The following is a 26,548-nucleotide window of genomic DNA, read 5'->3' on the forward strand; positions in this document are numbered from 1 at the left end:
TGCTTTTCACGTCGGCCAGCTCCAATGGGGAACTAGGTTTCTCTCTCTTTCTCCAAAGGATACCGCAAGGGGGAATTAATTAGGAGACATACGTTTGCCAACACTTTGACCGTTTATCGATCGTTTATCATAACAAAATTGTATATCTTTGAAAATGAAGCGTACTGAACATATCGCAAGGATTAATAAATCTAATTAGATATATTTTCATTTAATTAACTAAATTCCATAATAAATACAATGGTGTGCTAATACTTTTTGTAACTACTGTAGCCATGTCAAATAAAATTCTGTAGTGGTATTAACTAATTTTCAAGGGAGATTACGCGGTAGTAAGAAGTACGATATCATATCGAGGAAAATCTATATTTAATTTTAATTAATTATGAATTTCGTCAGTTACGAATAACCACAGCAGATCGTCGCTAATCCACTCAGAACAGCAGAATAGACCGTCATTAATGACCTCGAATCGATACCGATTGTGAACTCACCGCAAGGTATCCCTTTCAACAGCGATGCTCCTTCCATCTCTGGCAACCGCCTTCTCATCCCACTCCTAAGTCAAGATATACGTGTTCTCAGTTATGTTACATTGTACTCAAAGTACGCGGGAATCAAGACAAGTGAATCAATCGGGAACCAAACGTAGTTGGTTCACAGCCACGGCTTTCGCGACCCAAATTGTTATTGCTGAGATGATATTGCTTCGTATTCACGGAATAATGGCGCACTGGAGTTCTTGCGTGCCTGATGCCACCTCTTAGATAAAGTTGATTCGAATCTCAGAGAATATCGGGATAGACATAGCTTATTTCGTGGTATCCTAAATAATGCCTTATAGAATCTTAATAAATAACTTAAATAATACACGTCTCTAATTAGTTCGGTGGATAATTGAACCGAGCGAATTTCTAAATAAATTTGTGGAGGATGGTTGGTCGTGTGATAGTTTAGATGACGAGATTACTCGATGTTGGAATCGTCGAATATATTTGAAAATAATTATGAATACGGAGTCAACCGTAGATTGCTCGATACGGGTCGTTAAAAGAATGTTCGCTAAGACGCTCGGTACTAACTGATTCGCTAAAGACTGTGTGTTTATCGCTAATAAAATCGCTCGAGACGCAGACTGAAAAACTGGCCACTTTACGATCGTGTTCGTTTATTTATACTGGTCGAGGGGGTACCGGTAAGTTTCCATTCACCTTTGTTTGACGGTTACACGTAGCGGTGACATTGTTTTGCCCGGAGTTGATTTATTATTACATTATGTATATCCTAACGATATTGGTACTCCGAGGCAAAACAACAGCGTAGCTGGAATTATCCTCTAGCTCGTGTGCCGCTATAAATGCACCATAAAATTTTTCATTAAGGTAGATAGTCTTAGGCACCTGTTATTTAAATGAAGTTATAGCAGAAATTTGTAGGTTTTAATATGACCGCTGCTTATATTACCTGATTCTTTTAGAGATTCTATGTATATAATCGTAAGGATATCGTTCGTGGATTGATTGGAAGCGGTATTTATACTTTTTACTATTCGATCAGCTTAAGGAATGCGTACATCCGGCATTTTGGAAGCTCGTGCCGCGCGTACAGATACCGCGATAGACAGGGTAAGTCGAAACTCATTCGGAGGCCAATCGGATTGACGCTCGCTTACGCTCGTGGAAATCGGTCTACTCCACTATCATCACAATGGGTCCAGAGAAATCGAAGTGTGGAATTGCATTCTATTCCAGAGTGGATTCGCAGGGACTATCGGAGTATCTTTGCCTTTCCAATTCTCTGATCCTTATATACAGCGCAGTACGAGCGAGTTCGCTACACTTTTTATCATATATTTATTATATCTTCGTCGAGATGAGCTGATTTTTTGTGCGCGAGGTCGTAGAGGTTCGGTTGGATTCGTTGACGAGCGTTGTTTTGTTGAGAACACTGAAGGAAAGAACTGAAAAAGTTCAAAGTTGCAAGCAATTGAGAAAAGATTCAATCGATAAGATTGGAAAGAAGAATGAAATTTTAAGGAAATCACATGAAATTTCATCGTATTCACCAGCAAATTGATGGTTAAAGTCTTATGTATTTCTTCCATCCTACTCTCGATACTGACGTTGAATGACGATCTAATGGTTGCTCGATGTAACCTCGGCGATGGCTTATCTGAAACTGTTATTAACAACTTTCGAGTATGACTATTGTTTAAAACTCGGCCCCGATATTTCGAAGAAGTTACGCGGAATTTCGTTGCGTCAAAATTATCAGAAGTTCTGTTAGTCCTGAACTCTGTTATAAGTTATTATAGGAAGCTTTATTTAACTTTCATAAAACCATGTCTACGTATTGGCGCAAAAGGTTAAAGCACTTTCTCTTTATTAATTAATATTTTTCTTGACAAATTTCTGAATTCAATTGTAGCAACACTTACCTGTTCTGGTACTTGAGAGAAACGTGGCAGATCCTTATTCTTCTAAATTCAGTCTACGAAAAGTAAATAGGAAAAATACAAAACAAATCTAACGCTAGAAACACCAAATAATCAAACCAATTCGTCATTTTCCATAGAAATTTAATTTTCGAACGTTTGACTGATCTTTTGCAAAATATATGAACAGGGACTTGTTCCTCATCCTTCATTTTCATTTCTTCGGCTCGAGTTTTATAGTATTTTAGTCGTTGGAAATTTTAGTGTTAATTAACAAGATGCAAAAAACGACTATTGTTACCATGATCGTATAAAACGAAAAGAGTAGAGGGTATTAGAAAAGAGAACACGGGTCGATTCGTTTTTCATCTTTCTTTTATAAAACAAAGTCGTAATGTACTGATAGTTCCTTTCGTTTAATGCCAGTATACATCGTAGTACTCGTATTCCTTGACCTTCTTAACGGTTTCACCGACGAACGATCGATCGTTCGAGTCGATCCTCGACGACGATCGATCGATCGGACTCAATCGATAGACTGAACCTCCAGGGTTTCTGCAAAAACAGGCAATTCGAGCACAACGGCATAGCGAACGTAGACCGGTAAAGCTGTTTGATACTTCCGTTCATTCTGTATTTTATTTCCACTTGCTCGTTTAATTATTACCCTTTTTGTTACCCTCTTTCCTATTCTCTTTCCCTTCCCACGTCGTATAAATTAGACTCTCTTTCCTTTAAGACGCTATGAGCAGCTCGTGCTCTGCGAAGTACCTGTTTTCTCGTGCCAGTTTTTGGAGAACGAGTCTTTCACCTTTCGCACTCCGATAGTTTCCAGCAGACCTCTCATTCTCCTTTTATCCTCTCCGGATCTCTCCTTCGCTCTCGGAGAAATTTCGAAGAAATTATTACAATATTTATACTTTATATTATACATACTATATAATCGCTATAACATCTCGATATACAGTGAAATCAATCTCAACAAGATCGTTCGAACCTTTTTATCTACATAAAATCCACGTAAACCTGTACATCGTTTGAATATTCGAAAAACTAAGGCGATATCGTATTTTATGTACAACGCAACGATTATCACATAAACAATCATAAAATGATTACAACTGTACAGAAAGTTGCTTCGGTTTTCTCCTTAAAAGACACATTCAATATTATTGCCTCCATTTCACTGCTTCTCCTTTTTTGTCACGCTATTCCGAACGAAATATTCTACGATCGTTTGCCCGTTTTCGTTTCTCCTTTCTGTTCTCTTAAACGCTTTTCTCTTACCTACCGACCACGCAAGAGAGAAACCGGCGTCTCTGATATCCGCGATAAGCATTTCCCGGCCAAACGGAGAGGACGAGCAAAAATCGGCAAGCTCCAAACACGAGCAACGCGAGTCTCCTTTTTCTTTTCTTTCTCGTTTCATTGACCGCGTCTCATAGCGACCTTATCCAATTCGCAACGGAACTCCGGTTCGCGACAAAACAATAGCGAGAGTTCTGTTCTCCCCTTTCCTGTTCTTCCAAACAAGCAAAAGATCAGCATACTGTATCGACACTTTCGGGCTTTTCGACTTTACCCGTTCGCCTCGTGAATACTTGTCTCGATTATTCGCAGGAGTTTCGTGATCGTAAGGCGGCCCAGAACTCGTTCTCGTAGCTTCGCTTGTTAAATTTTCAGCAGAAATTTTATTGGGCATTAGTTTACGCGTTCCCTACGAAGCAACAAGTAGCCTACGTTCTTCAAAAATGTAGCGTGCTCGCGTTGTTTCGTTTCCATATGCACGAAGAACCGTGAGAACGAGCACGGTTTAATCGCGAACGGAGACGCGTCGAAAATTCCCGTTGGTGTAGAGGTTCCGTGAAATTTTCGACCAGAGAGAACGGAACAAAGCGGAAATGTGTCGCGGACGGTCGAAAGTTTCGCTGTAATAATTTCTATTATCGAAGTCGACGAACGTCCGGAGGATGTCGCTTGATTTTTCTCGAGCGCGAATTACAACTTCGTTGTATAAGAACGAACTTCCTTAACGAATAAACTAGATATATACCTTCTTTCTTTCGTGTTTCTCGGCTGTACCACAAACGAATTAAAGAGCACCGTGGACTGGAGTTTCTGTATAAAATCCATTATATTCCTCGGAGCGTTATTGTCTCCCTTTAGAGGGTGGAAAATTGCAATCGAAAACTGGTCCTCTGATTCGATTACACGCTGGCTGGAATTAGTTTCTCCGCCATGTGTTTTTTCTATTTTTTTTTTTTTTTTAATCGTAGCCCAGCGAGATTTTCGATCATCCAACCATATCTCTCTCTCTCTCTCTCTCTCTCTCTCATCCCCTTTGTTCTCTCTCTTATTCTATGCCTATCTGTGTGCGTGCACGCAATCGGACGAAAGTATTTAAACGTCGAAATGTAATTAACGCGTTTAAACGACGCGTTGTTCGCATGTTTCGCGCGAGAGCGTTACGGTTAAACCGTTTCTGGCTGAAATTCAACCGTATCGCAGTGAGTTACTAAATTAAGGCTGGTAAATGTTTGGCGGACGAGGACACGCGCGATTACGCTTTCGATATCTGCCAGTCCAGTGGAATCGATCGGTTTTTGGTGGCGTCATCTCGAGAGGAACTCGCGTCGAGAACCGGTGATCCGTCAGTGCTCGGCCTCTACCGTTTCCAGAAATCACGCTATATCACTGTGCGCTCTACGTCCGTAACCAATCAGCCGAATACGTAGACGAATACACGTTGAGGAAGGAATGGAAGACTTTTATAGATTAAACTTGACGTAAAACGAATTCTGCGCCTATCGAGACTCTCTCTTCTGTGTTTCTCCTCTTCCTCGTTTTCGTTTATCGTTTTTCCGAAACGGAACGATTCTTTTGTTTCTGCGTTTACGCGGTTCGCTTCTCGGTATTCTGCCGGTGTATACAGTGTCTCGTTGTGTACACTTCGTGCGTGCATGACAGTGTATGTTTGTGTAAGAACCCGTGTTTATTTACGCCCGATCGAGAGTATTTGGAGAAAAGTTTGGAAACTTGGAATTTTAATGGGAAAAGTATTCTAATTAGGAACTTAAATCTCTTCGACAGTTTCTCGCGAGCGATATTACATGGGAACACGGATTTTTACGCAGCGTGTAATAAAAACGGGACATTCTAACGGAAAAATTACGAAGCTACGTTTTTACAGACTCGGCGCACGCTTCTTCAGGCTGAACTTGCTTTTGGTCTGACTTTTTCTGTGGCTTTACGAAATAGGCTGACGTTATTGCTGCGTACAGTCGCGGGATCGTTGTCGAGAATCCACGCGTGCCTTAAAAGAGAAACGAGATGGAATAAAGAGAACGGTACAAAAATTCGATTCAGTCACGTTGAATTATTCGGTTAGTTGTGCAGCCTGTTGTATTCTTAGCGGTAAACGCAGCGAGTATCGGATGAACGAGTCGATGGTGTTCCGTTCGAAACGTTACAATTAATCGCTAAACAACGTGTATCGAGATCAATTAGTCGTCGCGTTCGCGACGAAAGCTTTGTGTGTTTTTAACTACGAAGATAAATCGCCCTCGCAATCGTACATACATACATAGTTAAAAAATAAAAACGAAAGTCACGCCTGTTCGATATAGGCGATAGGATGATCGATGCTTCTTAGCGTGGCTATATAGGGAATTGGAAATTTTGATTTACGTTAGAATCTGGCTCGTGGAGTTCGTGCATTCTCGAATAACGACGAGGAAATCGTTGGTACTGTTTCGTACCCCGTTCTACGCGAATTAGTAGTAGCTTAGAATAGATCTGGAACGAGGTATCGTTTGCACATCGATCCGAAGCGACACGACCTCGCGTTCAAGCAGAAAGGTCGAAGGGATGACGAGAGATCCGCGAACGAAAGTATTCGTTTAGCGGTGTGATCGGTATTACCATTCTTCGTCTGATTGTTCAAGCATTTTCGAAGTGATCGGTAGATGGTTATTTTATGGCCGTGATAATCGTCGTGACAACTCGTTGATATTCGCAAGTTTCAAATTAAAGATTTAAACCGACGAATTTCAATCGTTCTGATCGCAACGCGTGAAATCCTCGATCCGAAAATCGATGTAAATTCGTAAGGTTGCCACTGTATAGGGATCGGATTAAAACGAGCATCGATGGAGCGTGATTAAATATAATGAATATTAACCGCTGGGATAATTGTATCCTGCTTAAAATTTCATTATCTCCGACTGGCAAATTATCAAATTACCTCTTTGACGCCACGTAATCTTGCTTCGGTTGATTTGCACGATTTATTCTCGGATCGAGGCACGCCGAGCGATGTTCATAGAGTAAAGAATAAGAGCGGTGATTCCGTTCATTGTCACGCACCCAAGCTGGTTCGAAGAGCGATCACTGCGATCGAAGAAAATTATTATTTTTCGATTGCCTCGAGATGTGTTCGAATGGCGGATGAAACGCACGTTTCGCGCTGAGGTGGAAACGCCAGCGAATCCTCTCGCTAAAATTTCATATAGAAGTGTCGCGTAGAACGAGGCATTCCGCTTGCTTGCAACGGGCTTTAATATCGTCGCGGTTTATCATCTCGCAATGATCGCCCTTCCGGTTATCTCGGCCACTGACAAGTTCGCGTTTCGTTTAATCGCGTTCTCGCTATTGTCTCTAGATAGAATTTGCAACTGCCCTTTCAAATAGACTACTACAACGCTTTCTCAGATTCTTTACGTTTCTTTTCCTCTACGACGATCGATGATAAAGTCGAAGAAAACCGTGTGTTCGCTTATATATAGAAACGTTACTAGATCGAAGAAAAATCGGAACGAACCGGAAACGAGATCCCTTCCGGATATATGGTTTTTCCCATGCACAGTAAAACAATCGTTCGCAAACGACCCGATATCATTCGGCCGTTGCATTATAGTTTCGTGTTCGGTTTTGATCCTGCGTAGGCTGCACTCTCTCTCTCTCTCGCTCTCTCCGCGACAGACGATCAACGCTATTAGACAGTAGAACTTGTTGCATCGATAATAGTGTCGGCTAACAATGACGGTAATACGATCATAGTAATCTTTAATGATATTAGTAGTCATCCGTAATGTACTCTATGTGTATATTTATATATTATGTATAAGTATGTATACGTATATACAATACAATATGATTTACAATAATTTACGATAATCGATACCATAAATCATATTTTTTTTCTTTGTTCATCTCTTTCTCTCTCTCTCTCTCTCTCTCTCACCTCCCTCCCCCCAAATATCTAATTCCATTTCTGCCACTTTTAATTTATTGGAAACTTAGCCACGCTGAGCCCGGCAAACGTGGCGATAATTGTCGATTCCAACACACACCTTGAAAGCGTTTTAGTGATATCACAGTGATTTCATTGCTCCAATATTATCGATAGAGATCGTTTCGCGGCGCCCACCGCGAGATCGTTCGGGTTATTTCGTCGTGTGATTAATCAGGAATGAAAAAAATTTTTTTTTTATAATTGTTAGAATATCGGTAGAGCATGCGATAGTGGCGCGGTAAGTGAATAAATCAGCAAATAAATTAATTCGCGATGCCTACGACATTTTAAAGAACGAAACAATGCGCCATGCTTTCGGAGGCTTTGGTATTAAATGGGAAATTGTTTTTAAGCGGTCCGGTATCACAATGATAATTGAAATCGTAAATAGAGTAGGTGGGTCTTAAAAAGAGGCACGGAAATGGAAAATACTCGAATTAATTACGAGCTCGACGGTGTGTGTACGTGTTTGAAAGGCGTGCAGTTATCGTACATTTAACGCGGTGGAATGTCAATTGACTGCGTTTAGTTTGCAGAAATTTTCGAATCAACGTACTATTAATGGAGTATTATCCGGATGTAATTTTATGAGTTTACAAAAGTTGGAGAGAGGAAAAAACAACGGGATGAGTAATGTGACTAGGTTATCGAGATAATTAATCCAAGTTTTTAGTCGGTGATTCGAAGTGAAATATACCAGTTCGTCTGGTTTTCCACGGACAAGGATGAATCTCGGAAGTTTGCGTTCTCGTAAGATGAATCTAACGATAAAAGTGTCTGTAAATCTACTGGATGCATCTCGTCGCTCTCGGTGGTCCGTTCGTCGCCGCTTGAATGCCGGAGATATTTTTGGAAAAGTTTGATTGGAATCGGGTAAATAGATTGTTAGCAGCGTTATCAGCGAGGTGGATATAACGAACGATCTCGCTCTACTTCAAAATCTCGAGCAGACAAAGGAGTAGTGCCGCTCGACGAGTAGAAATAATAATTAAAATAGATCGTTCGATCCCTACGGCGACAATGGATTATTTAATATGTAAGAATGATCGATGGTAATAAGAATCGAGAATGATAATGGCGATAATAAGAATAATGGTAATCTGTTGATAATAATAAGAATAATATTAGTAACAATATACATATCTGTATACAACGTGTATAAATACAAAGTATCGTGTCTTCGTTAATTTATTATTTTAATCTCGTGACAAACGTGTTGCGTGTCGCTTAGGTTCAGAGACGGTACGAGCGTAATATTAATTAGAATGATCGGTTTCTTTTTTTTTTTATTTTAAACATCGTTTAGCTTGCTTCTCTCTTTGCACCAGTCCTTCGAGATCGTTCTTCGTCGTTTTCGTTCTTCGTATATCATTCGTTCAAAATCTCCGCACGATTTAGATCTTTTGCTTCTAACGTTGGTAAATTTCTCTTATGCTTACAGCTTAAGTTAACATCGTGTGTACGTATGGTAAGGTAATTAATTACTGACACACAGAGAGATTCATGGAAAAATTTGGTTTGCAAAAAATTTGGTCGACCGCCTAAGGCAAGATCGCCGCGTACACGTAGTTTCATTAACGATATTAATGGTAAACGACAGTACGTTATCGTAATTACTTAGTACGTTGCATTTTACGGATTCACGGTATTTCCCTCTTTTGCAATTCTCGTCTTAGCGTTTGCCAACGTCAAGCACACGCCTCTTACATTTTATTATTTAGTCTCATCCGAATCGACTTAATCTTACTATCTTACAAGTAACTCGTTTACAGGAAAATGTCGAATCTCGCTGTCCGAACTTTGCTTACATCTTATATCGATCTAATTAACTCTGAAACTAACAACGAGGAGAAACGTCCGACGATTCATTTATTCTTTCCTATTGCTGCGTGTGTCTCGATTCCGTGCCACTTTGGCAGAGAGATCGATGATCTTCGGTCGATCTCGCTTTTCGGGGAAACACGGCGAGCGTTCGATGAGGAATTTCCACGGTATCGAATAGAGCAAGGTTTCTGGAGAGCAACGAAGAAAAAAAGGAGAAAAGGCAGGAGAGAAAAAGGCACAAAAGTTCTCGAGATTGCTCTGTGTCTCTCCAACCTCGACGATTTTCTAGATGGAGATCAGAAACATGGCCCGAGATCAATAGATCGTGAAAAGAGACGAACGTATTGGATATCGGCGATAACGAGACGAAAGAGCGAAAGAAGGAAAAAGCAGCAGGGAGCTCTGTATCGATGTTTGATCGTCTGAAATATTACCGAGCATCCGGCCTCTCGGTTAGAACGTAAATTCCACTCGGTTATGTGTATCCATTTCTGGTTTCCGTTTACGCGTTCGAGAACATAGTATCTTACGACAGTATCTCCAGTCCTTTTATTTCGTGCACGATAAATTCTCAAGGATCCAGCCGACCGTCTAATACAGGATTTCATGTTACAAGGTACGCGTTGTAATATTTCGAGATGGGATTGCACGAGGTTGCGATCGACGATTGATGCGAAATTGTTCACCGCGACCGATGGATCTCGGGTTATCGAAGGGTGAAACCGAGTCAAGGAGACAAATATCGTAACCGACACGTATTCATTTTTCCACGGCCTGGTATTTCCTTTAATTTTACATGCTAATATCGGCGCGGAACGCGACTAAGATAGCCGGATAACAAATGCGCGTCAGGTTCCTCCAGCCGGTCGTAATCAATTTGTAACGACCATGTCAAAAATCTTGTCCGCTTTATTCGCAGCTTTTCACGCAAACTGCTCGATAGTTGGCTGTGCAAACGTTGCGTTTGCACCTCGTTGCAGCCGATTCAAATAATCATCAAGAGTGCATCAACCTACGTTGTTTAATGTACGATCGATCCATCAAAACCGTCGATTTCCTAACCCTTTCATAAGCAAAAATCCGGCTGGAAGAACGCATATACGGTATATTATGTGGTACGTGTATCCGCGTGTACACGGTCCATCGATCTCGGCTATGCTAATAATCCGTCGCATGAACGTTGCAATCTTATCAGCGCGCCTCTTATTGGTTCTGTACACTCGAGAGACTGTCTTGTTCGTCTATTCCCCCGACACTTTGCCCCAGTTCACCCTTAATGCGTGGAGCTTGGTCGGAGAGAGACAGAATTAATGCGAGAAAGCCAGACACGCGCGTGTATTGCATACTACAGACCACACGTATATACGCTTTATTGATTTATCGTTGTAGCGCGTTGCGTGTCACGTAGATGCGTGCACACGTGACATATGTACAGCTTGGCTATAAAGGGGTTGCGGCTAATTCGTAAATTAGTTTGAAACGCGCTCTAGGGATAAATGTTACGTGGAAAACATTTCGTTCTTGAAATTACCTTTTATTTGGAACATCGGCGCGTGATTTTGTTGGAAATTTTTAGTTTGAACGCTGCAGCTATCGATAACCAGGGTATAATATTGAACCTAAGCCGAGATGAAAGAAATGAAAGGTATATGAAAGATATCTTCGATTTTGAACTGTTCGGTTTATACACTGAACTACAGAACTTTTAAAAATTGCAACTTGAAAGATATTTTTGATAAAAAAAATATGCACACTGAAAATAGAAAGAGCTGAAGTGTAAAACTTGCATCAGCGGAATCGAAATGAAACAAAATGTAATGAAAGCTTTCATTCGTATATTGCACGAAATATCATTAAAAAGCGCATCGTCGCAATCTATGAAAAAAATACGAATTCACAATTTTGGTAATTTTCACATCTGGCGTTTTCACTCCCGATATTTTCGATATTACGTCGATCGACGAATGAACTGGTCGATTTGAATAGGAATCGTTTTTTAAAACACGTTTTCCGCTGTTGAACGGAAATGTTATTCTGAAAGTTGTAAAAGACCGATTGGAAGCAAAGAGAGTTCGGTGCAGGTGTGTCGGTTATGTGAAACGTATGCTGCCTCTTAACTCTTAATGCCCGACCAAAAATAGTCGGATTTTGAACCTCGGTCTCGGTACAGAAGCCCGAAAGTAATTTTTTATTCGAGTTTCTCGCGGTCAGACTGCGGGGATGATCTTTAATCTGCGAAATAGAGAGACCAGATTGAATGCTATCGATGGAAATTGTTTTTCGAAATTTGTTCCGATGGATGGACCACTTTCGATTTACGAGCAACGTTTTTGCCGCTCTTTGATTTGTTTCGAATAGTTGCTAGACAGATAGGTGTGCCAACATTTCACAATACAGATTCGCGTAAAATATTTCACATAACTTGAACATCTTGTCGTTTCCTGCGATTTCAATTCTGAAAAATGTCCTTAAACAAGTTCATAAGTATTAGGACGTCTCTTGGAACTGGATAACAATTGTTGATATAATCAGAGATTTTTGGTAAATTATCTTATTTTTGGTAAATGTCCCGATACCTGTAAATCGTATTTATGAATACGAATACAGCTTTCTCTTTCGATATTCGAAATTACGTAGCAAATCTAATCGATGGAATGAAAGACTTAGAAAAATATCGCGTACACCGGTGGCGCGCAGCTATCGATTAAGTAAAACTAGCGTGCGCTCGGATAAAAGGGGCTGGTAAGTTTCGAACCGGTTTGATCGATTTTGAGAGCGGATTCGGTGCCTCGGTGAGGTCGGCAAGCGTTAAATTATAAAGCAGCTGATCGCGAATTGGCACCCCGGTGCGCAAACATTGCGTAAAGCCGCATAATAATTGAAACCGCATAGGGTTCTATGTTGGCTTCGCGCGTCACCAATAAACAAATAAAGCTGTGCATTCATCTTTAATCGCGGTTTCACCAGGGTGTAGCGTAATCAAATTTAATATTTCAAGGCGAACAAACAGAAATCTGACATTGCAAGCATTACATCCTACTTTTTATCCTTGCTGTCGTGCGAATTCTATTCCCATTGACCGTACGTCGTGCAAAGCGATCGTTTCCCCGTATCTCTTCTCTCTACCCTTGCATCTCCGTTCTTCTTTCATTTGATTTTTAAACTCGAGAAACTTCTACGTTTTTTTTATAATAATACGTATCGTTACGTTTTCATCATCCTTACCGTTTATTTTAAGTCGATAAAATTCGAAAAAACTGTCGTGATTAAACGATTACACGATTAAACCGTAGCCGTGTATCGATCCTATTGATAAAACGATGTGTACCTATTTAATAGGAAACACGCTCCTTTCGTTTTAGCTTTTTTTTTTTTTTTGTTTTATTTATCCGATGACGATCATTCCGATCACGTCTCTCGTGAAGTTGTGCTCGCTTCGAGATCCTCGTCCTTCCTGCGATCGTGTGCCGATGTGCGTATATAATATCGTAGAACAGTTACGTATTATTACACGCGCAACGTATGCCACAGCCCGTTCCGAAAGTTTTCGTTCCACGTCGCGTGAAACATGGTAGCGAAGCATCAGAACTCTCAGTTTCCCTTCCCTTCGTTTTCCATCTATTTTTCTCTTTCAATCTTCGACTCACTACTATTTTCCGTTCCTAGAAGAAACTTTGTATTCGGTAGCTCGTGCTTCGGAAAATTTTCCATCTCTTACACTGCTCACGAATCGAATAGCAGGTAATTTCGAAGCGAAATCAAGCGAACATGCAAGGTGTTCCTTTCTTAGTTACCTACATGAATATCAAAGAACAGAAACTTTCCGGACGAGCCGTTCGCGACGGCCATATTATATACACACATACACGTATGCTATACATATCTACATTCACGTACATCGATAGTAAGTGGATTGTCGCGATTTTTAATTTACAATCGGACCGTGTGCCGTCTGTCCAAGGAACTCGGAGAAGGAAGAATGCCGCAGGTACACCCCCGTCCCCACCCAATTTTCTTCCATTCTGACGAAGAACGATGACGAGGTGGCTTCGACGAAAAGATCCGATTCCTCGGAGGCGGGATACAGAGAACCCACGAATCGTGTCGCGATCATCGCGACCAATAATTCGTCCTTGTCGGGCAAAAAAGAAAACGTCTCTGACACTTTTCACGCGTTCCTCCCTTCGATATAATTAGTTTAAAATCACGATGCAGCCGTAGTTCTCGAATCCGTATCGCTGGCTGTCGCGAAGTTCCATCTGTCTTCTTTGGTGTCATGTTGAATCGACAACCAGTCGGAAGTTGTATCCGATCGAGGGAGAGGCAGCAGCTGTTGCTGAAACACACCGATAGTCCACGACATCTCGTAGAGTGTAGAGGATTCATGGCCGTCACAGGCAAAACGGGCTATCGAATTTGTCGACTTTCTCATGATTTCTTCCTGGAAAATTGTTATCCTCGAACTGCATGGACGAGGAAATTCTCGGTGCGCCCGTCTCCGAGGCCACATTAGACACGAACCGAGTTTAGAATTTCACCGAGTTTACATTCCAAAGGAAGCGTCCCGCGAGAGTTTTTACAGTCGCGTACGAATTTCCCAAGACTCTTGCGCATAAACACCTTCGTCGTGTCGTTCTCCTAACTTATCGCAGTAAAGATATCTGTTCAAGCGCTCTTGCCCGATCCTTCCATCGACGTTCCACTTCGCAAAGGCGATGTATTCGCCGATCGATTTTCATTCGTGTTACCTGGATCCCGTTCGAGAACGTTCGTCCAGGGACGACGGGATTATTTGAACAGTATCCTGCGAAACGCGCGGCGGAAATCCTTGTTGAAGACGGTGTAGATGAAGGGGTTCAGGGCAGAGTTCATGTAGCCGAGCCAGAACGCGATCACAAACGCCTGCGTGGGTATTTCGACGCGAGGGAACAAAGGTTTCGCGATGTAAAGGACGAAGAATGGCAGCCAGCAGGCGATAAAGCTGCCCATGATGAAACCGAGTATCAGAGTGGCTCGTTTCTCCTTCTTTCTCGCCAGTCTCCTCTTCTCTCTCTCCGGGTCCCGCGGTTTCGACGATTTTGACTCTACGCCCGAGTCGTCTTTGCCAGACGTGCGTCCTCCGTCCCCGTGCTCTCTTCTGAGCTTGCCCAGATTCCTACGACCGAAGATGGGCTGGCAGAGACGAAGCTTTAAAGGCTTCACCACGGCACACCTGGATACAACGCCGCTGTCCGACGACGACGGGTCGAACTCCGACACCATGTCGACGTCGATGCCGACGCTAGGCGCCCTGCATCGCGATGGCACGCTCGATTGGCCGTCGCCGTTTACTGACAGCGTTGCCTTCAGGTTGCTCTTCTGCACCGGGACTGGGATCGTCACCTGTCCAACAGATTTATACAGCGTTTTAATCATCGTTATTTGAAAAGGATCGTTTCGACGACAGTTCAAACGATAAATGATGTAATGAAAACTCTGAGGTAAATATAAACAAGTGTAACATCGTCGCTTCTCTATACTTTTCAATTCGTGCAGTTGATCAACGTGATTTCTAAACGGCTTAAATAGCCATTACCAATCTAAGTTATCCCAATGCATAGTTTTACAATATGCACCTTACTGATACAAGAAGCTTCCAACGATACCAGCTGTTTCGTATCTATAAACAACACAAGAAAGGAAAGATTCTGGAAAACGGAGAAGTGTAGAATAGATTCAATCTCGGTACTAGAACGATAAAGAACTGTGCTCTCCGATTCGCGAGATTTTTATTCGATTCTGTTTGCGCCGTGGAAGAGTCGTGCGAGAAAATCCAACAACGAATTTCTACATTCGGCGATTTACTAGTTTCCATTTTATGCGTTGTAGCAGTGTACGAGATCTCGAGAAACGCGTCGCTGTATCGCCAAACGGGATGTATTCAGATCCCAGACCACGAAACTGAAGTTATTGGGTAAGTGCATCCGGGATACGAGCGTGGAGACAGGTGTCTTGCGCGTCTCGTGTCGTTCGAGATCGGAGAATCTGCTACACATTTAGAAAAAGACGTTCAGAAGAGATGTTTGACGTTCTGCCTCCGAGTGGATGAGGAAAATTCACGAAAAATAAGAGACGAGTTCCGGCGGGGGGGGGGCGAATTTGAATACGTTTGAAGAAGCTGATAACATAGATTTCTTGGTATTCCAACGTAACAGAGGATAATGTTTGCTCCGAATTCGAGCATGTGCGTTCAAGCACTTGTAGAATATGAAACACGTGCTCGTATTTCTAGCGTGATAGATGGTCTGATTTGGGAGGAATCGTGGAAAAGAATAACATTGTTAAACGTACCAAATGGTCTGTTGTCTCTCAATTCTTCAACAGGGGGCATATTTTAGGAGAAGGAATATTTTCATCGCAAGTACCTTTCCATACAGTTCCATATAAGCAATGCTATCCTTGCCTCATATTTCATGAAGCTACTTTTAGAAATTTAATACGTCGAATTTACGAATAGTAAGCTGTGCATACTTTTCTGTACGTTATCGTTCAAAAGTATCCGGACACTTATTCTTGACAACATATTTTATTTATGGATAGAAAGTATGACTCAAAGTATGACTCAAAGTATGACAAGAGTAAAATATACAGAAGAAAAAAAAAGACACCATTTGAAGTAGATTAAGGCGTTAACCTTCAGCGTATCCTTTTCCTCCATGGGAATACTGTTCCCTCCTCCGGGATCCGCTTCAGAGGTACTAACGTCGCTAGCAAAGTCGCACGTGACGATGGGTATTTGTACGGGCTGATTCTCGATAGTCGCGACGTTCTCCATCGCGGAACCAGGCTGCTTTTTCGATTCAGTGGCCGGCGTACTTTGTGTGAAACTGGTCTGTCTAACATCCGGGGACTCAGGTGGCATCACTGCACGAGGACGCGGCTGCTTGCGGATGCCGCGGCGCGCGCGAGCCTTCGCCGCGAAATAAATGCGTATATACACGAACACCATGATGCACGACGGGATGTAGAAGCTGCCGAGCGCGGAATAAAGGACGTAGCCGATGTCCTCTGAAAGCTGTAACAGAAACGGATGAATATTGAATAGCCACTTTGTCACGGAACGTCCTTTTGTGATTTTACAATCTAGGGCCAATCTAGGGCCAATTTGGGGAATTCATTTCGAGCTACGCTTTATCGTTTAAATTAATAAATAAAATGGGTCAGTTTGCGAAGTTTAGTCAATAATTTTTACAACAGACAAATGCTTCATCGTTTAAAGGAGCACAAGTAAAATGGGTAGACAATTTATGAAGTTTCTCCAATAATTCCCTTTTTTTATCAAGCAAATTGTACATTATACTATTAAGCATTATCGTATGATAAAAATAAAATATTGGAGAATATCGTCGGTTTTATAAACGTTTATAGCAAAGGAATATCGAGAACAGTGGTAGTCAATTTATGTGGATTTCATTGATTGGAGCGAAGCTTTAGTTAATATCCGATTAACTGAACCAAAACTCATTTGTCTATGAAATTCTATTATGTAAACGAAAAATAGTAGGCGGCGAAGAAAATTGGTATTTAAAATTTCATGAGCTTCAATTTTGCGAACTTCATGAGAAACACAATCACATTTCCTATTTTTTACCGGCAAGCTGTTTTAACGTTCAGTAAAAAGACTGCTTTAAATACTTTTGCAATATATACCTGTGAAATATATACCTACGTTCTAAATATTTTGTAACTTTTGTATACATTTACATTATTTGTTTTAAACTTCAGTAGCATAATGATAATAAACTGATCTCATAATCTCTCGCGTATGAAAATCAAAATGTTTTGTATAACAAGTACTCAGAAACGTTCGAATATTCTCGCGAACCTATGTATATTGTCTCCTCATAAGTAGAGCGAATCGAAACGATGCAACTTTCAATCAGAGAAAGCATTTGTAGTGTACTGCGATTACGCTCGTTACGAATGATGCGGCGGGCAAAGAGAGCGGAATTAATTCCGTTCTCGGCTCAAAGAGAACAAATTTACCGGGCTAACTTTCGCCAGTGAAAAAGTTTCTCGTTCAATTTAACAAAATATGGGATTACGCGCGAGTACGGTTGATTTTTACGAATTTCTTCGCAATCCTCTCTAAACATAGTAAAACACTGATTCGTGAATAAATACAGTTTCCATATTCTATGAAAGTTTCGATCCCGTTTACGAGGTAACAGAAGGGCAGATTACGTCGTCTCCATATAATAACTTTTACGGTCACGCGCTCCTATGAACGATACGCATATCAGAACTGGGATACGCTGTTCTACAATACGAGCGACGACGTTTCGCTTAAAAGTGACGCGCACACGGCCTAGAACGTGAAATACGTACGAACGTGTTTATTACACGCACGTTAGAGAGAGTCTAATTCGATTTAATTTACGCTATCCTGAACTAGTTGGAATAAAATGGGGCACTGCTCTTGAACAAAAGTCGTTTGATTTCGCGTGAAGAACAACTTCTTTGTCACCGAAACCGTCTGACGTTTCATTTCCATTTCAAATGCGAAAATAAAGATCATATTCATTTACCAATTGTCATAGTATAGATTGGATCGTTAGTCTCGTAATTTTTTAGGAATTCTTAGTCCATTGCAGGATGACAATATCTGCGGAGCCTGAAAGAACGAACGCCCCTGATCGTACCAAGATCTTCACGATTATCGATACTTTTGATCTGGTTGACGGGTTACAAAGGATAGAATTTTAGTAAAAACTTAATATTATCCGCAACAGGTCGGGTTCTCCGCTAACAGGATGATACACGAGTCATTCTCAAAATAGGATGAAGCCAAAGTTATTTTAGATCTTTATCAGAGAGATTACAGGTGGAAGTACGATGAAACTGCTTAGATCTGCTATCGCATCGGTGTATTCTACTGCACCCTCTGGTAACATTTAATATCGCGTTTCGTCCCTCTTCGCTCCAGTTTAGTGTGATTCCATTTGCTGTTTCCAGTGTAGAAATAATGAATCCACTTGGGGATATACATACGCGATAGTTAGGCAGCGATGTGAATTGGGTTTATCGCACGGTCGTAATTCCTTTTCTACCGTTTGTCACTTGATCGTACACGTGTGACGTTAACGAGTATTTCACCTTTCTAAAATTAAATTCGATACGTCGAAACTGCTCTCCTCTAGCCAGCTACTGACTTAATTTTAGAGTTAAGACGAGCACGTATCCTACGTCTGAAGTATCCGCGAAGCGATTAGCGCTTGTAAACTTTAATCTTTCAACGGTAACCGTTTAATCTTCCCTTTTTTTGCCAGCGTTGGCCGTTTTCCCTTGCTTCTATAACGGCTTTACATAAGGGCGGCCTCAAAAGTCTGACACGACGGAGCGGCGGCTCGGCACGCTTTTTCTCTTTCTTTTTACCACGGTCGGGTCTAAAAAGATAGAAAAGCGACGAAAAGTACGAAGCAAGCACCGTTATCGCGTAAACACGCGGAATAACGAGCTGTTTTAGCGAAAATTCCCCGACAGGAATTCATAACCGTCGATACGCGATCAGTCTCAAGCTTTTTTGCCACTTCATCTCGCGTTTCGTTTGATTTACGATCGTTTTGTATTGCAAAAATAATCTTCCACCGGGAGAGAAAATTCACCGGATGATTAGTTAGCGGAACGATGAGGTCGATTCTTCCGCATCCTTGAAACCGCTCGCATTTCTCCGCTTGTTCTCGACTCTGTTCCGGATTATCGGTCACCTGGTCACGCTGCTTCCATTCTTGCCAAGAGAGAAACGGGTTGGAAAGGGAGCAGAGGCAAAGTCTCTCGCGGTGACGTCAAACGTTAGTGGGCCACCGCCACCCCTAACGCTACCTCCTTTCCACGGCGAATTTTACGGTTCACGGCTACGAAATATTTTTTTCTTCTTTCTTCGTTTTCTTCCCGAGCTATGCGTTTACACTCACGGCTTTCTTAATGAAAAATTCATCTCGCCTTTTATTCACCTTCCTCCTGGGAACGAGCGAAAGGAACAGAAGCTTTCTCACGCACTCTTCGCAGCAGCCTTTCTCGCGAGGTAACGAGCAACCTGGAGCACGCTCGTCGAGAGCGAAAATTCATGAGATCATGAATAACAACGTCCGTTCCGAGATGCGTCCGTTGGTCACCTGTGAGAAATCTTGCGAGTGAAACGGATTGAAATCGCCGCAACTCGTCCACCTGGCAACGTGTTCGTTCCATTAAAAAATTCACGAAACCCTCGGTAAATTAAGGCAATCGAGCTGGTCTATCGAGTTACAAATCCCCGGAAAGATAAATATTCAGTCGATCCGGAGAAATCGGAGTTCACTGCGGTGAAACGATACCGTTCGTCGGACGACCACGAATCTTGGCCATTTTAACTGGAATGACGCCATTCGCGTTTGTCGAGCCCGTTTCCACCGGGGAGTTCTATGTTCAACGTTTGCCAACGATTTCAATTATGAATCATTGATAAGCGATAGTCGATCGTATTATCGGATCTGTGGAACGGGGACGAGGAAATAGATAGCAGCGGGAAGAAATCGGTGTAACGAGACGGAAGCGGAAAATCGGTGTATTTCGAACGTTCGAAAGTACGTGCGCGTTTCTGATCTTTCTCTTTTGTGCAGGAACCACTTTCATTCGTGTTTATCGAGCTTCGCGTGCCATATACCATCCGTTCCTTCTTTCCAAACGATTCCCATACTTTGTGATTCCCTTTACGTTTTCGAATCGATCGCTGCAACCGATTTTGCCGAGTTGTTGCTGTCTTTAAAGTCAATTATCGTGTTTGAAGAAAATCATACGGATTTCAGTACCGTGTTCTACGAGTTAGAAAAGTCGACCATTATAGGTAGCTTTGCTTTGCGAATCTCGTCGAGTGCAGCGCGCGAGCATACGCTCGTATCTATGAGGCTGCCTCAATTAAGTTCAACGGAGCCGAAAATGCCAGTCGCAAGGGGGCTTGGCCCCTGTACCAAAATGCCGGTGGCCACGTTTTGTCCGACCCAATTAAATTTCTTTCTGGTCTCGTTGCTTCTTTTCATCTAGATTCAGGCAAATCATGCTCTTTTAAGCGCCGCGTCAGCATGAAGCTGAGAAACCGATTATATCTCTCGTACCCTCTAAATAATTGCATTCCGACCTCGACTCCGGCTTGTCTGTGATACTCTTTCGCGAGTATGGTTCGCAGGAAGAAATTACATTTTTTCAGAATGTCCTTAATTGAATCGCACGTCGGTGATTAAATGACAAACGCTTGCCTTCGGGAAAGCTACAGTACGTACTGTACGAAAGTTGTGAGTTTTATTCTTGTGGATGAATGTAACCGCACTTGATGTTGTTTTAAATCTGTCGTTGGTAGCGAAGAGGCGTTTAATTCGAGAATTATCGATTATTTATTGAAAAAATATCGATTAGTTTAAAATACAGTAATCAGTATTCCGTTTGCCAGCTTTTTGTCTCTTAACTAGAAGAATTCTTTCGTACCCGTCTAAACGTAGAGGTTCGTTGAAAACCCTAGAAATAGAAAACCATGTCAAGATGTTTCCTAACAGTACAGTTTGTTAGTTGCCAAGACTTTAACGCAATTGTGTGTAACAATATTCCAAACAATTGAGAGTATATTCATCTTTGTGTTCACCCGTGTTAATCGAATTTAAACGTTCCTCGTGCATTCAATGATGAATCCCTTATTATATTCTAGCAATTCCAGCGTTCTCAGAGAAACCTTGAGAGTTGGAAATAGGGTGAAAGATCCGTAAGAAAGAGGGAATCGATGCCAGGATTATTTCCGTGGAAAAGAGCGAAATCCAAGTTATTGGTTACCGAAATCCACCGACTCCCGGCCCGCCCCCTCCTCCCCCATAGAATCCGGATTCTTTTCAATAAGGACGTGTCACCCTTTTTACGAATAACTACTGACGTTCTCCGTTCCTGTGCCTGCGATTGGACGTTTCGCGGCTTTTCGTCGAGGGTAACTCTCAAGGATTAAAAATTCATCATAACGGTTCTCCAGTAGCAGAACAGTAGGTACATTTTAGTACAGTTCTGTTCCTTTGACGCCGCGATTGATACTCTCTTTGTCCGTGCTACCATTGTTGCTTTCGGGGTACTAGGTCTGCTCGACTTGAAATAGAAACGCGAAGAAATGAATTTCTTTCTTTCTTTCTTATCGAACACCATGGTCGGAAGGAAAGGAAAGGAGGACGCTTACAATCGCGCTGCCTGTTATTAGTTATTGGAAAGGCTATTAAGCTTCTGCGTTCGGATTAGACAAGTTACTCGAATTTCGTTCAAGTCGTTTGAATTAAAGTAACGCGACTTAGAAATACATTTTCTACTTGACGATACAATATACAAAATTGTAAGTTGTATAAAATTCATCGCATCACGATCGTAGAAGAGTTGAAGTTTATTTCTAAAAAAAAAAAAAATAGGAATTTTATGACATGTCGTAAACCTGATCCAACTGTAGTAGAAACTTTCGTGCAAGTTTAATTCTCGCAGTTCTGTTCGAACTTCTCCGTTGATCATGCTAATATTTGACCGTTGTAAATGGAGCGGAAGCACGTGACCGCGAGCAGCAGTCAGTTAAAACAATATTTAACGAGATAACGCGAGTGATAATGTACTATTTTGAAGATAGCTGCGAATGTGAACAGAATGGTGCTGCGTATCTGCCACAGAAATTACGGTATTAAAATCATCCCCGTTGGCCAGCTGCTTTCCATCACTTTGAATTATTACCTTAATCGATTTCTCTGTGGTTAATGTCTTTCGGAGGAATTGTAGCGGAGTTTCACCGAAGATTGATCGAGACGAGCACAGTGTTTAATTGAAAATCATACGGCTATTGACGCACCAACGTTGTTCGTTCGACGTCAAAACACTCGCTGTACACTTGCCATTGGAGCAGGAGCTGGGAAAATCCCCAAATGGAAAGAAACACGCGGTCTAAAGCGGAATCGATGAGTCTGTCACGAGCAGATGTAAAACGTTTGACGTTAAAGTCGCTATGGGGATGAAAGAGATGGTTCGAGGTAGAACACAAGGGCTGCGAAACGCTCGAATCAAATTCGCGCGCAGCCTAGTATGACCTGGATTTTCTGCCTTTTTTTTCCTCTCTCTCGCTTCTCATTTCGCCGCTTCGTATAAAAAGATGTTGCTATTTCAACGCTCTTTTATTTTCCCTATCCTTTCACCCCTTTTTCTGCGCGCTTTTCAAACACGGATTGGTACGTTATGACATGCCAGAATAACATATAACGCCTGTAGACGAAAGTGAGCTTGCCGAACGCACCCTTGGAATACAAGGTTTATCTTTCGAACGAAGGGATAACGCGGCCTTGTCGAAAGAATTTATAGGCGAAATACATCGAGTCACGAATTTCTCTCCCTTCCACTTTTCGTATTTGGATTTGATTGTGTAATATCAGGCATGGGACTCGGGCTACAGCTAACATTTGTTTTTTCTCAAATCACCATTTCTCTCCTTTTTCCTTTTTCTATGGTATTCTTCGGTAAATTTCTGTTACGAGATATCTGAAATATCGTGCAAAGCTCATACGAATATCTCGAGTATTTGCAGAAGCAGCAAGAAGTATTAGCCATCTTTACCTTTATTTTTCAGTGAAATATTTTTACATATTTGAAAACTGCACTCTTGTTTTAATAATTTCGTGGCTTGCTGTAGTTCCAGCAATGAAATTGAACGAACGATTCTTTCAAAGCGACATCGTTTCGCGTGAAACTCGCTTAGAGTCTCATTATTGAAAGCGGAAGGGCGTTAATAATTGCGGGGCCAGAGACACGAGTCCGAGGAATGTAAATCTCTTAGCGTGGGGAAATTCGCGAATTTGCATCTTATTAAAAAATAATTCGCCCCGCCGAAAGACGCTTCTGTCTTCCACGGTTAGAACGCAATTTCAAGCCTAATCGCCTTCTTCTACCGCGGTCAAGAGAAAAATGGGAACAAGTTTTTTCGCAAGAAGCCGCCACCGGTGCAGCTTTTATTCATTGAGAAAATTACAAGAAATCGGAGAATCAAAGTGCTAAGCGAAACGTCTCGTTAAAATTGCCAGTTGAAATCGTACGGTGCTCGAAACAATACGAAATAATGACGTTAATTAAATCACGTATGTACGAAAATTTTCGCTTTAAACAACTTCGATCGAGATTTTAACCCGTGCTGGATGGCCATTTACGCGCCCTACGGCGAATATTACTTGGCAAAAACGGTGACGTCGTTGGTTACTCCCTGATAAAGTGATGGCTGAGAGGTAACGTATGTATGTACGTATTAAATTTCGCACGAGTCACGTATCGTATACTCGCGGAACAATACGGTCCGTGCATTAACAAAACCGTAATATCCCGTACAAAAAAGACCCAGTCAAATGTATATAAGAAATAAAACTACGCATACTCCTTTCTCCCAATATATGCCAGTACATATCCATTTATTCCAGATACGTTCCATTAAACATTAGGATACCTCCTGGTTCTATATAAAATGTAACAATCTGTTCAAACTATCGAAAGAATTAATCGATCGTGATTTTCGTATTCGTGAGAGATAACGATGCAGAAATTTGTAAGAATTACTAGTACGAATTAGAAGAGGTACATAGTGTATTAAGAATCACGTGTGTTGATCCACACGATACAGTTTTTCTAGAAAATTTTCCATTGTAAAAGGGCGGGGCACGAGCATCGTAATTTTCCTATGCGTTTTAACGTCTTTTGTCGGACGATAATTTTCAGCTGAGTTTTTCCACGCAATCGCAATTTCGCAGAATTTTCAGCGGAACAATTTTGCGGAATAAATCGTGTGGATTACGTATTATCAAATCCGGGCGAAACACGGGGATGGAGGGCAAACAATTTTCGAAGCAACCCGTTGTCGAGGCGCTGACTTTAAAAGGGAACATTAGTTCCAGCGCTGGGGAGAGCCAGCTTTGCTCGTTCGTTTTTCACCAGGGGATGCAATTAAATTGTCATCTTCGCTCGCCACGCGTCCGAAACGCGCAACACACGCGCTCTCCGTTTTTTCCTCTTTCCCTGATGTTTACGCAAGCGTGTGATCCGGTCTGACCCGAATAAATACTTTTCCTCTCCGTTCCATCCAGCTGGAGAAAAACATCCAATTTCGTTTGCAATCTTGTTAGACGATAGCGTTGTCGGACGTTTTGTGCTGCGTCGGCCCCGTACCAAATTGCTCCGCTTTAAACGCTCTGACGTACCTCTTATGCGCACTCCCCAGTGTCAGGTGCACCGAACCACTTCGGAAAACGCTCCAGGGACGATCAGGCGTATACGGTCAATCGTGCAATCAGGATTTTCACCGATCCAAATCGCGCTAAGACTGATTCATATTGATACCTTTTCATTTTTGAATTTTTCTATTCTCTCGTCGTTACTAACTTTACGATACTGCATCTTATGCGAAATTTCTTTATCGCCATGTTCGGGAAATATACAGGGTACCTCAAGGTTTAATGATCAAACTTTGTGAATATATTTTGTCGCTATAATGAAACAATAAATATAAGCATAGGTCGTTTAAAGCTTTATTAAAAAGTCATGGTAAAAATTATGTGGAGAATTATGTATTAAAAGTAATTGTAACAAAACTGACTAGCGAATATAGTACCTCGTTACAGTATTCCGGAGTTGGGTTATCAAAAGAGACTTTGGTTAAAATTCTGTGAAATTTGAGCTTGAAACTGTGGAAAGCGTGCGTCAAACACGAGAAGGCTGTTAAAGAAGAGGAAGAGAAGGAGATGATAAATTTCCTTCCGCGTGAACGTCAACTGTAGACGCGAGCGCTAAGATGTAGCACTGCTTTCGCGGAATGTTTGCAAATTGTTCAGTTAACTTTAGTCAGGCTGATATCCGGCGACTTGGGCTAAAATGGCCAGGATTGTTCCGCTTTCACGGACGGTAAGGTTGCCGAGTAGTCGAGATACACGTTAATTTCCAGCATCTCTGGATAATGCAACCTCGAATTCCTGTGGCGGAACGTATTATTAAAATGTTCTCGAGATCATGATTATTAAAAAATCTGCTCTTTCCAGAAGCTTCCTTTTTCAAATCTATACATATAAAAGAGCACTAACTGGATGATCGAAGAAATAGCAAGACATTTTTGTTCTATCGTATTGCTCGGAAAAATCTTGTATGGTGTGAGAATTTCTTGATAGCTCTGGCTCCTCTTGGAATTCCATCACGCTCGTTTCATCCATTTCGGACGAGAACTCGTTCGACGAAATTTCATTCCAATTTCACCGGCTCTTCACGGTGTGTAACATCGAAGGAATCCTCTTTCGTAGCGTCACAAAATCGCTTTGAATTATTTTCTTGTCGATTTAATTTCAATCGAGCAGACTGCATAAGATTATGCAGAGTTACGTGGAGCGTACTTTTGATCGCATCGGGAATACCAAATACGTTCTCGCGTCTAGAGCCGAGGCGTTAGAAAATGTAAAAAGGGCGAGTAGAAAAGCTGCCGTGTAAACGTGCATTGCGTTGAAAATCTCGTACACGCGAGATACGAAAAAAGATCGAAAAAGGAACGGTACTACAGATACAGATGTATGGTTTTAACAGAACCGGGGAAAATTAGCAGCCTATGTTGGCTTGAAAACTTTAGAAATACATAGTATAACAGAATTAAAGCGAAAATAAAATTGCGAAACATTATCTTCGTTCCTTGAATGAAAGACGGTGTTTCTTCGACCATTCGCGGAGAGACGCGATCGCGAGAAAGCACGTCAACGGGAGTCGTAAATGAGGTGGTTCAAATGAGTTTGCACTGAATTAACAGGTATAAATTAATGTTTATTCCAACAACTTTGTAAAGAAGATATAAATTGATAAGGTATAATTGAGTTTCGATTGATAGCCAAAGTTACAATGTGTAGTACGCGACGTAAGCTTAGATGATGACGGTTCAAAAAATGCATAAAGACTCACTGTCTGTGAAGATG

At 41.6% G+C, this 26,548-nt stretch overlaps 1 protein-coding gene across 1 annotated transcript in view; it reads right to left on the bottom strand.

Annotated features, from left to right (window-relative positions):
- Window positions 1-2,791: 2,791 nt before the first annotated feature.
- LOC122575938 (alpha-2B adrenergic receptor) overlaps window positions 2,792-26,548 on the bottom strand; it is a 131,720-nt gene continuing 107,963 nt past the window's right edge. The window contains exons 2-3 of the mRNA XM_043745467.1: window positions 16,225-16,605; window positions 2,792-14,933 (exon numbers count right to left, since the gene is read on the bottom strand). Coding sequence (XP_043601402.1) covers window positions 14,340-14,933; window positions 16,225-16,605 — 975 coding nt within the window. The 3' untranslated portion in view covers window positions 2,792-14,339. The remainder of the gene's footprint in view (window positions 14,934-16,224; window positions 16,606-26,548) is intronic.

Source organism: Bombus pyrosoma, linkage group LG15, assembly GCF_014825855.1.
Source record: "Bombus pyrosoma isolate SC7728 linkage group LG15, ASM1482585v1, whole genome shotgun sequence".
Lineage (NCBI taxonomy): Eukaryota > Metazoa > Arthropoda > Insecta > Hymenoptera > Apidae > Bombus > Bombus pyrosoma.